At 42.1% G+C, this 15821-nt stretch overlaps 1 protein-coding gene across 1 annotated transcript; it reads right to left on the reverse strand.

The window, feature by feature from the left end:
• Positions 1–281: 281 nt before the first annotated feature.
• LOC142341218 (pseudouridine-5'-phosphatase-like) lies at positions 282–15580 on the reverse strand. The gene is made up of 4 exons (XM_075392138.1): positions 15338–15580; positions 14520–14675; positions 1506–1750; positions 282–1021 (listed from the first exon to the last, which is right to left on the reverse strand). The coding sequence occupies exons 1-4, from the start codon at positions 15416–15418 to the stop codon at positions 814–816; spliced, it is 690 nt and encodes a 229-aa protein (XP_075248253.1). The 5' UTR covers positions 15419–15580; the 3' UTR covers positions 282–813.
• Between the last annotated feature and the right edge of the window lie 241 nt (positions 15581–15821).

Here is a 15821-nt window from a genome sequence, read left to right on the forward strand (position 1 = left end):
GATTATTGAGCTCACCTCAGCTTCCTAGTTCAAACCTTAGAAGCCTTTCCACTCATGTTAAAGATCATTCACTCTGATGGGCTTCGTCGACATAAGACCCTGCTTCACGTCCTGCTCGTTCAGTTATTTTAGCTCGGCCTTCGTCTTCTTGAATTAATTCGGACTTCTTTTAACAGAAGCCGTGGAAAAAATTTTGCGCAAAAAACGCTTATAATAAGTGCTTCAAACTTCGTTGGAGAGCAATTAAAAAGAAGTTGTCAACGCACTATCTCAACAAAAAACGAATGTCAAACATTTAATTAATACAAAATAAGGAACTTTACAAAGGAATACAAACAATTGGATATACAGTAGCCAATTCGACACCAATATTCAAAAGATGCATCAACTCATAGATAGGAAAGGCCACCTTATGATTAAGTAATGCATATATTTAATATGAAAATGGGTTTCATCTGAAATATTTCATTGTAATTATACACTCGGTTGAATCATAGATGTTGCCACATACAACACTATCAGTTATAAGAAATCCAGCATTCTTGAAACCGCTTGAATTTTCCATTCACTCTGATTTTTTTTATCAAAACTGTGCGAACATTGTTCGAGTATCAAGAATTTGTTGATGATTAGCTCAGTTTTAAACTATTGATCACGATTTGATGCAATTTTTGAATGAACCAGTTTTACTAAAATTAACCGAGTCGGTCACGGAAACCAGAACATTGCGAGGTAGATGTCCTTTAAACGTTTTCTTTTTCTCAAACAACTATTCTTGTACGTCTTCCTCTTTTGGCACCACTACATGACAACTCAAAAAGGCGGAAGTGACCATAATTCGGGTTTGAACAGCTCAAGAGAATCCAGCACCATGTCTGCGTCTGTGCGATACTGGTCTTCTAGTCTGGGATCTGGCACCATTACAGTGTGCATGCCTGCAGCTTTGGCTGAGAGGACTCCATTAGGGGAGTCTTCGAACACGAGTACCTGAGAAGGGTCAATTGCAGCGGCTTCATCAAACCTAAAACAGAATAGATTGACGATTCACTCTCACGTTTATTACCGCCAGGAAGGACACAGACCAGGTATCTTATGATAATCTGTCCCGGAAAGATTTCAAGTTACAATGGTATATGAAATTAGGAAATACAGTACAATGGAACAGCCTTTTATGAAGAATTTACTCACTCATTTTGGAGAATGACAGATTTTTCATCACTATAGCGTCCTGTCCTGCAACCTTTTACCAGGAACGTACTAAAATTTTCAGTACGTCTCCATTATAGACTATTATTCTGGCATAATTAACAAATGAACAATTGACACGCTATTTTCAGAGATGCACCAGAAACAAAGTTAAACACTTAGACCGAGCCGGGGATTCAAACATTAAAGGAATGTTCGAATCCGAATGAATTAAATGAATGTTAAAACACGAATCAGAAAGAAAAGGGGGCGCAATTATGGTAGTAAAGTTTACCAGGGGCGCAAAATCAAAAACCTACCTTGATAGAGTGACGTGGTAGGGTTGTGGGTGGGGCTTTCCAAAAGTGATTTCTGGATCATCAGAGCAGGTGACCACATGGTGAAAGAGTGTAAAAAGATCTCTGTGTTTAGTAGTCTTCAATGCCAGATTGGTCTGGTTTGAGCCAGTGCATACTGCTATGGGGATGTTGTGCTTAGAGAGATGACGAACCAGTTTATCAGCACCAGGCATACTGTCTGCCAGTTTGAACATATCCGGAATACTCTACAAAAATTTTGAAAGTTCCCATATAAAAACCTCCAGATATAAAAACTGATACAAAAACCTTATTTTAGAGAAAACGTTGCCGCGTTTCTGATTTTGGTCCATTTTCTAGCTGCTCTTGCAGTTATCAAAATGAGTCTTTTGTGATTTCTGCACTGACTGTTTTAAAAACTGAAGATTTGTTATGCAACCACTGTTTCAATGACACAAGTTCAGACAAAAATTGGAAGTGAGCATTGGCTCTTGCCGTTTTTGTAACCCTTCAAATAAAGCATTTGTTAACAAACTGTATAAATTATCTAATGAAGCTTTGTTTGAATTGCGATACGTCCAGAAAAAAAATCTTTTTTTAAGCTGTGCATGCAATTTATTATTTGATATTATTAAAAGGTGGTTTAAGTTTTCTAAAGAAACAGAGTTTCAGTTTCTTTGCAGTGCAGTACCGCAGCCTAGCTGTTGATTTTAATGACTTAAGCTACATCAATTTTTATTTTTTTAATGCTAACATTGCGAGCATTTCCTGATGCTTGTTTACTTGGTCATCTCTTGCTGTTATTAAAAATTCTATATTTTAGTTTGTTTGCCGGATAGTTATTAAGGGCGATATCTACCCTCTGAATATGTGTTTAATTGCAATGTCAAAGCACAGATGCGCAAGCCTCCTTGTTTTAGCGATTGATAATTTTTGTTTCGATCATGGTGTTTGTACCCTAATTAGGGATGACCAACAATTTTATCGACTAACGAGCGAGCTAATCTATTGCAGCTTCTTACGTCGGGGAGGTGGTAGCCTGAAACCAAGAAGCTATAATACAATTTTATGTACAACCAGAGGTGAAAGAAGCTATATACACAGTTATATACACAGTAAGAGAAGTTTTAGTTTAAAAAATTGAGTTTGAGAAGTTCCGATTAAGATTTAAAGTTCTATATAACTGTAGTAGAAGACTTCCTCTGCCTCGGATGCACTCAGCCATTTCAAGTACCATGGAGGACTTCTGCTGGCTGAACTTGACGTATACAAACGCTATTGGATCGTTTTCTTGGCTAGCCTCGTGGAAATTGTTTAAAATGAGTGTGATAGTTTCTTCAGGTAAGTATGATAAATTACAACAAAAAAAAATAAATTAAAATTGAATGGGAAAGCTTTAAATGCTCGATGGGCGTGGGTGGGATTCGAACCCACGCGTCTTGATGTTCTGTTTCTTCGAGGTGATAGTTCACTGCACTAAGTTGACTTATTTTTCTGCAAGATTTTCGTTTCAAAGCTTTGTTCTTTCAATGTTTAAGTCGTTGCAAGTTTAAAACGGAGATCGACAAACTGACTTGAACGGTATCGAACCGAAGCTCCCAGTTGTGCTGTTTTTTTAGCGGTCCGCGCTAAGTGTCATGTATAATGTTAAAAAAAATTCAGCTTTCATTCAAATATGTTGCTGTCCGCTCGATTCAATTATAGATAGGGCGTAGATTGGTGTCCCTGATTTCAAATAGTCCTGCTTCGTTGTCGAGAAAGAAAAGATTGAGGGTGGTAGCCTGAAACCAAGAAGAGGGGACCAAGAAGTTCACTAAAGAGCTTCACATGACGTCATTAGTGGTCATTATATACCACTATTAAAAGTCAAGGGCGTCGTGAACGTCACTCGGAAAGTTTTGCATGAAGGAAGAACACGTTTACAATAATTGCTTCGAACTTCGTTCGAGAGCAATTTGTTACCGAGTAAATTGAATTGAATAAATTATATCATTAGATTGAGAATTTTTGTGCGTATTATATCAAAACTTTCGCTTAGATTTTCCGTTCTAAATGCAACATACGTATTATTTCTGAGAAATACAAAGGCCGATTTCCCACTAAGAATAACTTCCAAAATGGCTCAAAACTGATCGCTTAGCCTAACAAATTCAGTTTTTTGAACGGATTAGTTTAAATTGGTGACCTAGACTAAGACCTGCTAACAAAGTTAACTAGATTTGCCAAGGCATTCTGAAGTGTTTTTTTTGCCTTTGAACGTTGATCTTATACAGTTACGTTGTATACATATAGACGCGCTATATCTTGAATATAGATTACGATAGAGTGTTTTCACCTATATTTTGGTGCCACTCCTGGTTTACGAACACTAATCCATCTGATAAAAATGATAAATAGGTCGGAGAAGGAGAAAGCAAGTGTGTAGAGCCGTGTAAATTTGTTTATTCAAGCCGTCAACGAATAGTTTGCAACTAGTTCGCAATTCAAAAGCTCGTTTCTATATCGAATTAAATTGATAGTTCATTTTGTGACCTATAGTAATTTACTAAAGAAAACCATTAAAAACATTTAAATTCCTGCAGCAACACAACCACCAAAATAGAAACAAATTGCATGACAGTCAGTCGTTTTATCATTGAACGATAACGAGATTTTCCCTGAGACACTGGAGAATTTACAAACTTTTGGCAATTCACTTTTGAGATCGTTTAAAACAACTTCAAATGCAGTGAACAGAGGTGGAATTCATCAGATATATGGTCTCGCTGGAAGAAACCAGAAGACACTGGATGTCATTTCAAACGACGTTTTTATCTCAATATGCTAGGAGCATCCGTCACTGTGTGGGGAATGGTTTCAGAAGCTGAAATTTGACCACAATTCCGAAAAAAAACTGTAAGACTCAACTGAACTCACTATTTTTTCTGATGCTTTAAATTGATTACTTAACCGGCAAATCTAGCCCCCCAGAACCCATTTCCTATCCCATATAACAAATTTTTTGAGTTCACCGGTCACCGATAATCCAACCCATACACAAAAACATCAATTTTGAAAATTTTTGGTCAAAATTTAGAATTGACCAAATCGGGGTGAAGGTTGGTACCTGGGTAAGACTATTACACTTTTAAGCGAAGCGAAAAAAAAAACATGAAAAAACTAACCAAACTTGAGAAAATTTTGCAAAACTTCATTTAGAGCGTCGATAGATTGCGGATCGAACAGTAGTATAAAAAAGGGTAGAATTTAGAGTTTGGTCAAAATTTTCAAATTTTGAAAAAAAAAAATCAGGGAACTGATTTTTTTCTCTCAAATAAGCGCTTATTCTTGGTAACTCGTGAAAATCGTGCCTTTAACATCAAGTTTCGGAGTTTGAGCAAAACTCAAGTCAATTATGTTGTAAAAAACATTATATGGTTTTTATATTAGCTGCAAGTTCACTGCATCACGCCATAAAAACCATGCCTCAAGCGTTACAAGACCATTATAAAAAAGGAATTTACTTATTACCGGGTCTGAGTTTTAATCCTAACGCTTTGAAAGTCCGAAAAACCACGCAATTTCAATTGAGTCACTTCTTCCGTGATAAAAAAAGGCTAGTTATATGGCATGATGTGGTGAACAATTCATTGTCCCGTCATCGCAGTAACAATAATAAGCCTTTAACACCTTCGCAGCTTATTGAAGTGCTTGAAAAGTATCAGGAGCGCATAGAAGCTATAGTGTATTGCCCCAGAGAGGAACTCCTGATATTTACAATCAGCTCAAGCGTAGTACTCTAGTTACCATCCATTTAGTGAAAGACATTGTGTCTAAACGTAAACAGAAAGATCTTAGTTTACTTAAAGAGTTCAGAACATTACACCAAAGGCCTGCGCTTGAGCTGAAAACACTCACTATAGTCTTAGCTCATAAGAACAACCTCCGGTCCTTGAAAACACGCTCCCGACCGAAGAAACTTTCAAAGCGCCGTCGTAAAACGCTTCGCACCCGTCATGCGTTCGAGGAGGCGGAACTCACACAAGCCTTTGATAACCTGAATGTCACTTAGTCTTGCGCTGTTGTGGGAGTCTACCCACTGACTGGCGGTGTGACTTAGTTAACTCACCAGTTACGAGTTAGTTTGTGGTTGGTTCTCTCCGATAGCGCTTTACTAAACGTTTCGCTCTCCCCATTCTTCAAGTTTTTCACTACCGTCCGTTTTCCGCAGGTTATCTGGTTTCATTTTCCGCTTCCGTCCTTTTGTTTCCGTGTCACTTTGCTTCCTTCTATCCCTCGTTTATTTGTTGTATGATGTAGTATGTTGAGTTTTCCTGTAGTAAAATTTCTTTCTGTTTGTATGCTGGTTTGTTGTTTAGTCTCGTTCCTTGCTAGGGTGTGACTTAAGTTCATTCTGGAGTTACGGCTGGTTTGTTTCGTGACTTTCACCACACTTGTTTGCTAGCAATTTGTTATAGCTTTATTAATTTTTGTAGTATGCACTTTTGTTGTCTGGGTATGGTGGTTTGCTAGGGTGTGACTTAAGTTTGTTCTGGAGTTACGGCTAGTAAATTTCCTGACCTTTTCGATTTTTGGTTATACTACATCGTTGCCGTAAATTGTTTCATCTCTGACGTTTTGATGCCGTAGATAAAGCCCCATAAGGTTTTGTGCTAGGTTACCTGACAGTAGCTTCTCTCCGTCTTTCTAGGGTGTGACTTGAGTTTATTCTGGAGTTACGGCTAGTTTGTTTGGTTGAGTTCGTTGCTGTGGTCTGCTAGCATTGATCTTCCTGCCTCCTCGCTTGTGGTTTACCGTCCCCCTCCCGTGCTATCCTGGCTTTCCGTCCCGTCGCGAGCTACCCGCTCGACGTTCCCTTCTCCTCCGTACCGTTTTCCCGTTTCGTCGCGCGCCATCCGCCCGACGTTTCCGCCCCGCCCGTGCCGTTTGCCCGTTTCGTCGCGCGCCATCCGCCCGACATTCCCGCCCCGCCCGTGCCGTTTTCCCGTTTCGTCGCGCGCCATCCGCCCGACGTTTCCGCCCCACCCGTGCCATTTTCCCGCTTCGTCGCGCGCTTTTCGCCCGACGCTCCCGTTTGTCCGTCCGGTTCCCCGTTGCGTCGTGCGTTAATCGTTAGGCGTCTCTTCCCGCCCGTCCCGTCTCCCGTTTTGCCCCTTTTACGCTTCCTGCGCACCGTTCTTTCTTTCTTTCGCCGGGTACTATTGTACTCGACGAACATCTTTGCTCTTTGGCGGTTTGCTAGGCAAACCGTCACACTAGGGTTCGGTATAACCCATTTGTGTTGTGCTGTTGCATGTCTGTGTACTTTATAGTAGTACTAAGTTAAACTTGTGGTTCCTGTTTTTCTTAAGATCATGACAACTTTGCAGGACAAATTTAACAAACTTTATAGTGCGAGGGCAAAATTAGAGGCTGAACTAAATAACATTTATGGTGAAATTAACAATGCTGTGGATAAGCAAGACAGGAAAGTTAAGATCGAACGTCTGATTGTGAAGTGCAAAGATGCTTTTACTAGAGTAGTTGATAAGAACGAAGAGCTTTTTGATCTGGCACAAAGGACTGAAGATCCAGATGCTGCCTGTAAGAACCTTGAAAAATGGTTAGAGACTGTAACAAAGAAAACTGATGAGTTCATTGCTGCTGCTAGAGGGTATATCAATTCGGTCCATGACAAAGAGACAGCAGAGCAGTATACCTCTCACCATTCAAAATCAAGTTCACATATGACTTCCTCAAAAAGATCAAGTCAGCGTCAACGAGATTTAGAACTATCAAGACTCAAAAGGGAGGAACTTGAGAAACAACATGAAGCAAAGCTTCGCATTGCTAGACAGCGTCTCGAAATTGAAAAACAAACGAAATTGCGGGAATTGGAAATTGAGCAGCTTGAGGAGGATAATCGCAAGGAAGTAGCTGCTGCAGCACTTGAGGAAATTGAGTTGATGACAAAATCATCAGCAGACGGGTCTGGTACGGGCAAAATGAGTGGGCTCTTTACGGAAAGAAGTTCAGTCAAGAGCAAGAAACTTGTTCAAGATTGGGTTAATTCGTCACCGGCCGGGAACATGGCAGATGTTGCAAATGAACCGAGTTTGCACTTTTCTGGTTCCATCGCCCAATCCAACCAAGCAATTGTCCAACGACCTTCTTCAACTCAACTTCCAAACTCACACTCCAATTTCAATACACATGGTCAAGTTGAAGCCAACATCAACCTCCCTGTCCATGAGCCGCAAGAACCAAGTAGTAGAACCAATGTAACCAATGATGCACATGTTGCAAACAACATCATGCAAGAGCAGCAGCAGCCTCAATATACGCCTCCATCACCAATAAACTTTGGAATGCCAACTCAACTAAACGCCCCAAACACAGCCCGACAACTGTCTCAAGCAACAATGCACTTCGATGGTTTACAGTTAGATCATCAATTCCCGCGCAGGTCGAGCATGCCGGGACAGTTGAATTTAGTCAGCCCTCCGCGTTCACCACCTTTAAACACACTCGTTAATGCTCCGCTAGCACTTAATCCGCAACAAGCACACATAAATGTACCAGCCCCCCCCAGCCCCCGTTCTAAACCCCGCACCACCGCATTTCCCGTTAATCCCACCAGCATTCCGCTTTCCTCCTTCGCCGCCACAAGCACTCCCACTACACGCCACTAACCCCGTGGCGAATAATGTCAATCTGTTGCCCCATTCTCCGCCTGCACCAATCATTTCCTCCGCAAACATTTTTGTACCTCAACTAATTCATCCACCACCCCCACAAAAGAGTTTTCAGCCCCAAAATTTTGTCCCTATAACCCACGCACCTCCTGCTCCTCCGGATCCAAATGTCTGGCGTTTTCCGGCAGCAGTCCCATCTAATACAGTACCACTTGTACGTACATCTGCAAACTTATACACCGCACAACCGGCCCCGTTAATCAACCCTCATATCACTACATCGCTCCGCTCCTCTCAAGTACAAGCAGCAGCAGGCGCTCAAAATTACGTAACATCAGACTTCATGCAAGCGAATCCATTTAATTCTTCCACAGGTATCGCCCCCACCTTTGTCACTCCGATCATTCCGCCAACGTATGGAGCTACCGTTCCGAACCCGTTGTGTTGGGGTGGCCCGCCGCATCCCACACCTTCGGCTCCTTCTTTGGACTCTGCGGATTTGATAAAGCAGTTGGCGGACGCAATTACTTGTAAGAAGAACGATCCACTGCCCGAGTGGAAGTTGTCACAGTACAATGGTGATCCCCTGCAGTGGCACGAATGGTTCGGACAATTTAAAAGCGCCATAGACGCACAGTCCTTGACTGATGATGTCAAGTTAACATACTTGAAAACGCTTGTAACTGGAAAAGCTAAAACCGCCATCGCTGAGTTCGCATACTGTGGTTTAATGTATAAGGACGCACTTAAGACACTCGAACGTAAACTTGGCCAACCACAGGCAGTAGTCAGTGCACATTTAGACAAACTCAGCTGTTTTCCACCACTAAAGATGCACAATAGTGATAACATCATAAACTATTCTGCAACCATTTCAAGTCTTGTTGGGGTCTTTAAATCACTTTCATATGACGCAGACCTTAAGAGCGCCTCAATTCTCAACACGGCTGTGCAAAAATTGCCGCCCAATCTGAAAGAGTCTTGGTCACTCTTCACAGTGAAGAAACATTGGGCTAAGCCAACACTCCTTGACTTCAACGATTGGTTGAAGGAGAAGGCCGAGGCACATGATTTAATGAAACAAACTTCGTCGAAAGCAAGAACTGAGGATAACACCAACTCAGTAGTAAAGACCAAAGTTGCCTCAAGAACTTTTGCTGCTTATACACAAACTAAGGGCACTCAGAGACCAGCCTCAACATCGGCAACGCCTGCAACCCCTCGCTGCATTGTGTGTAAAGGTATCCACCGTATCTGGGAGTGTAGGGTATTTAAAGAAAAGTCTCCCACTCAGCGAGCAAAGGTAGTGGCTGAAGCAAAACTGTGTTTCTCATGTTTGAGAGAAAAGCATATGTTCAGGCAATGCCCGAACCCCAGGAAATGCAGGAAGGACGGTTGCAACAGCTCCCATAATACACTTCTCCATGGAGCTGAGAGGGTGTATCCACCCAAATCCCCTTCAAACAACAACAACATTAATTCTAATGCTAGCGCAAATCAAAGTAAACTTCCTAGTGTCCAATCATCGAGTAAGACCACCACTTTGTCATCTGTGAGTAATGTGAAAGGCCTCCTTCAGGTGACTGAATTACAGTTAAAGAGCTCTTCTGGTAAATATACCACGGCTTTAGTTTTGTGCGATACCGCTTGCAGTAAGTCTCTGGTGTCCAATGATCTTGCAATTAGACTTGATTTGCACGGTACAGCATTGAAATTAACAGTCAAGGGTATAAATACCGAGGAGGTTGTAGACACTAAGTTAGTTGAACTAATTGTAACACCACGCGACAACCAAGCATTTGAACCATTTCAAGTAAGCCCTTACGTAAAGGAAGATTTAAATGTAGGCGCCGATGTCATCAACAATAAAGCACTTCTGGAAACATACCCGCACCTAGCAGTCCTAGACCCAGTTACATATTGCTATGGAAACATCGAGATGATACTTGGACAGGATGCGTATCATGCCATCCGCCCGTTAGAGTACTTCGCTGCCGACGAGAAGTCTTCGCCTTTCGCTGTTCGCTTGCCCATAGGTTGGGTTCTAAGCGGCCCTCTACCGTCGTCTTCAAGTTTAGTCTCGACTTGTTTCAAAGCTAATATGGAGCAGGATTTTGAACTCGCTAGTCAGGTAAAATCTTGGTACGACATGGAGTCGTACGGCGCACTTAAGCAAGTAGACCCACGATCCGCCTCGGATGCACGTGCGCATGAAATTCTTGAAAACACCACCGTGCATAATGGAAAAAGGTACGATGTCGGAATGCTATGGGCTGAAGATAACATCGAACTGCCCAACAATTATTTCTCAGCGCTTGTTCAATTAAAGTCTTTGGAAAAGCGGCTCACGAAATATCAGACATTAAGGGAAAAGTACTCGAGTACCATCAAAGAGGACTTAGACAAAGGCTACGTAGTAAAGGTCAAAGATGCTCATAAGGTGGAAAGTCGCTCGGAACGAGAGTGGTACCTACCACACCATCCGGTTGTTAACCCGAACAAGCCGGGCAAGTTTCGTAGGGTACTAAACGGAGCAGCAAAATTCCATGGCGCATCTCTTAATAAGTCATTACTCACCGGACCTGACCTACTGCAAAACCTAATCTATGTACTCCTACGGTTCAGACAACATCCATTTGCCGTATCCGCCGACATCGAGGGAATGTTCCTCCAAGTTGGAGTGTTGCCATGTGATCAACCATCATTGCGCTTTTTGTGGCGGGAGGACCCCACATCAAATGTTGTGGTACACCAGTATACGCGCCACATCTTTGGGGCAAAAGATTCGCCCACTTGCGCCAACTACGCACTTCAGCGCACGGCACGCGATAATGCTAAGGAGTACCCAGAAGCTGCGAAAGCCGTCCTTGAGAACTTCTACATGGACGATTACTTGGACTCTGTGGAATCCCCCGAGAGGGCCCTCATTAGGTCGAAGGAATTGGTACATCTTCTCCATCTAGGTGGGTTCAAGCTTACTAAGTTTGTAAGCAATGTACCAGATCTGGCTGACCGAATTGATGGGTCTGCTCAATCCACTGAACCGAAGGTCATCGTTTCATCCAAGGAGGAATCAATGCACGTGCTTGGGCTTAAGTGGGATCACAACAACGATACTCTGGTTGTGAGCAGGGGTACTAACAGCACCATCACGAAAAGTTTAACACAGCGCTTGGTCCTAAGTCTTGTTTCAAAGGTCTACGACCCAATTGGTCTTGTCGCACCGTTCACTGTTGGTGCTCGGTTAATCGTGAAAGACATTTGGCGTGTCAATGGACAAAGTTGGGATGACGAGTTACCTAAAGACACAGTTGACAGATTCCTTGCCTGGTGCGTTGAACTGCCGCGGTTAGCTGAGATCACTATACCGAGAAGTTACTTTTCAGAACCATTCCAACATCTTGAACTCCACATGTTTGGTGATAGCTCGCAAGACGTATTCAGTGCAGTAGGATTTCTTAGGGCTCAAGTATCTTGCGCCTCCGGGGAGATTATAACAGAGCTGGCGTTTGTCCTGGGCAAGGCCCGTGTTGCACCTATGAAGGTAATGACAGTTCCTAAGTTGGAATTACAAGCCGCTCTCCTCGCTGCCCGTTTAAAAAGGGAAATCTGTCGAGCATTAACGGTTACTGTGGACAAAGTCTTTATGTGGACAGATAGTACAATCGTCTTGCAGTGGATAAACTCAACAAACAAACACCCCATCTTCATTGCAAATCGGGTTAGTGAAATCCTTGAGAACACCAGCGTTGACCAATGGAACCACGTCGCCACTTGTGATAATCCGGCAGATGCTGGCACGCGTGGTATGTCCGCTGAAGTTTTGCAATCAAGTAGCTAGGTGAGGGGTCCTGACTTCTTGAGAACTACGCAATTCCCTTTTGTACCAAATACTGACGTCGTTGATAACATCAAGCTCGGCGTTGTAACCAAGGAACAAGATGATGACTCCATCTCACATTTAGCCGCATCTGTAACCAATTCCCCAAAGGAACAAAGCATTAATCTGATCCCGTTTGATAAGTTCAGTTCTTATCAAAAATTACTTCGTGTCACCGCATATGTGCTCCGTCTTTTACCCTCTCATGAAAGTTACCGTACCGTAGACGGCAGCATAGCCGACCCTGTTGAGCTCGACGAAGCCGAGCGTCATCTCCAGTACTTGGTTCAAGGAGGGTCCTTTAATACTGAAAGAAAGGATATTCTTGACAACAAATCCGTTAAGAAGAGCAGCCCCATTGCTCAGTTTACTCCGTTTATTGGACCTCATGGTCTCATCCGTTCCTCTGGTCGACTCCGACGGCTAGTGGAAATTGACTTTGACACTAAGCATCCTATCGTGCTGGATGCGCGTCATACTTTTGTTAAACTGTTTCTGCGGCATACTCATTTGAAGAACCATCATCAGGGCATCGATTACTTAAGGTCAAAGGTACATGAACGTTATGCCATCCTAAAACTACGTTCCACACTGCATTCCATCAAATCAAACTGCGTCTTGTGTAGAAAGTTCCGTGCAGCAACCATTCAACCTATCATGGCAGACCTCCCAAAGGAGAGACTCGCATACCAGTCTCCTCCCTTTACCAACACCGGGGTTGATTACTTCGGCCCATTCTACGTCACAGTTCGTCGGACTACCGAGAAGAGGTGGGGATTTCTTTTCACTTGTCTCACTACTCGTGCTGTCCATGTTGAAGTTGTCCCGTCCATGGACACTAGTTCCTGTGTAATGGGAGTGGAGCGGTTCGTCTCCCGTCGGGGTACTCCTGCTATGATTTGGTCGGATAATAGTACGAACTTCATTGGAGCAGAGAAAGAGCTCCGTGAATGTGTGGAAAAATGGAATACGCTTAACATCGCTGCCGAACTTGCCAATAAGGGCATTAAGTGGAGGTTCAATCCACCCAGTGCACCACACCAAGGTGGCATCTGGGAGAGGTTAGTTCGTAGTTTTAAAAGAGTACTGTACACTATCCTCGGTACGCGTCGCCTCACAGATGAGGTTTTGAACATTACTTTTTGTCTGGTCGAATACGCACTAAACTCACGTCCCTTAACGCCCGTAAGCGCCGACCCGTCCGACCTAGGAGCAATAACACCTAACCATTTTCTACTCGGTAACCAAGCAACCAGAATTCTGACTATTGTTGGCGTCGACGAGTTCGATCATCGTAAGCGATACGCCCGTGCACAGTCATACGCCAATGCAATTTGGGCACGTTGGCTCAAGGAGTATATACCTGCGCTGAACCGTAGATCTAAGTGGCAGACGCCTGCCGAGCAGCACCTCAAAGTCGGTGATTTAGTTTGGATCGTTGAAGAAAGCAACCCTAGAGGTTACTATCCAACTGCTCGGATTGAAGAACTTCGGTACGGCTCCGACAGCGTCGCCCGCTCCGCCATCTTACGCACGTCATCCGGATCGCTCGTCCGCCCACTCGTTAAGCTTGTACCAATCCTCCCAACATTTTCTTCCGGGCCGGAGGATGTTACCGAGTAAATTGAATTGAATAAATTATATCATTAGATAGAGAATTTTTGTGCGTATTATATCAAAACTTTCGCTTAGATTTTCCGTTCTAAATGCAACATACGTATTATTTCTGAGAAATACAAAGGCCGATTTCCCACTAAGAATAACTTCCAAAATGGCTCAAAACTGATCGCTTAGCCTAACAAATTCGGTTTTTTGAACGGATTAGTTTAAATTGGTGACCTAGACTAAGACCTGCTAACAAAGTTAACTAGATTTGCCAAGGCATTCTGAAGTGTTTTTTTGCCTTTGAACGTTGATCTTATACAGTTACGTTGTATACATATAGACGCGCTATATCTTGAATATAGATTACGATAGAGTGTTTTCACCTATACAATTAAACAGTCTTATTCCATCGGGTGATTTCTAGATGAATCATATAACCTTAAACATAGCTGGCAGATTGCCAGAAAATAGCCGCAATAGCTTCGTAGATCTGCAGTCTCAAAAAACATTAAAAAAGACAGACCAGAAAAAATCGTCTTTTCAGTGAAGGCTGATATGTTATATTTTGATTAAAAATAAGTATAATTTTCTGCTGCCTCTAGTAGTTGCTCTCTAATAACCTTCATTTAGAGTGACACACACCCATTTGACCTTATCTCTGAGACAAATGAACAAAAAGCAGATTTGAAGTGATTGTGACGTCATATGGTCGTAACAAAAATCTTGACGACGAAATAAATAAAAAACCAAGAGAAGGCCAATAATAGCCTCAGCTATCTCTTCGCGGCTATTAATAAACATCACAGGGAGTGATTCGGTGCGGGCTAAAATCAAAAAGAAAGAGCAGAAATGGCGTACCTGCTCCATTTCTTTGGAAAAAGCCTCCGCGGAGATGTCCAGTTCCAACTGACTAATGATAGTTTTAGTTGCCTCGTCGCCTCTCATTCCCATGATCTGTCTCTTAAGGTCAAAAGAGTACACTTTGTCAAACCTGTCACAAATTTGTTGCGTCGCCTACAACACAACAAAATTAAGAGCAATTTCACAACGAATCGCTTGATCTTAAAGTGTAGTGACATCATTTTTCATTTGAAGAAAATCTCTCAAGATTTATAGGACGAATGTAACACTTCGAAACAATTTATAATCGTTATCATTATAAATTAAAAAAAAACTAAGTTTTCATTATAAAATACGCAAATTTGTTCGGACTTTTTTAGTCATTACGTTTTGGGCAACTTGTGAGCACAGATATAGCTAAATTCCGTGATGATGATAATTTCTGATAATAACAAGTAGGACTAGCCATTACAATTACTGCATACCAGAATGAAGGAGCTAAAACAACGAAAGACCGATGGTCACACTCTAACACCTTTTTTTTTTACACATAAACGTAGAGGCATCCAAAATTAACAAATAACAAAGTATAATGTGACCTCAATTTTTGACTCCTTAGCAAAAGTTCCATTTCACTGCCGTTTCACATTGTCTAGAAGTCATTATTTTGTACAAAGCTCAATTAATAACCAAAGCCGAGTAGCAACAATTATGAAAATGTTGAGACATGAACTGAATGCATTCGAGATCGTATGTGACTCCTATGTCGAATCATATCACAATTATCGATATTGGGGAGCAGTTTAGAGAAAGTTCAATGTTTTAGTGTTACATACCTTAGTGTAGATATTCTCTGTGTCTAATAAAAGCCCGTCCATGTCAAAAATGACGTGGCTGATTTTCACTGGTTGTTCCATGTTTGATGAAAATCCAAAACTGGACAGAGGTCGGTTATATAATTTCTCCTTTCCCTCAATTAACCCGTCACATATCACACTGAAAACAATGAGAATAATAACTTAAGATAACCGTTACCATGACAACTATTCGAAGAACAAGAGATTGGGTTGTGAGACACCCAAGTTGGATAGATTAGGATCAGTTGGTGTAATGGTTAACACACTAAGAGATGCTGTTTTGAATTCAGTACTGGTCCATTCTCTCAGTAGTTGAGTCTGCTTAAACCCCCTACCAACTTCAAAAAAATTGTTTTCAATTGACAGCTGATGGCTGTATCGCTGTCTCAATTTTGTTTAAAAAAAAGTGAACGTCTCCCAATAAAGTCGACATTTGTCAGATGACTGGTTGAATCAGAAAAAA

This window comes from Convolutriloba macropyga, chromosome 6, assembly GCF_964194025.1.
Source record: "Convolutriloba macropyga chromosome 6, txConMacr16.3, whole genome shotgun sequence".
NCBI lineage: Eukaryota > Metazoa > Xenacoelomorpha > Acoela > Convolutidae > Convolutriloba > Convolutriloba macropyga.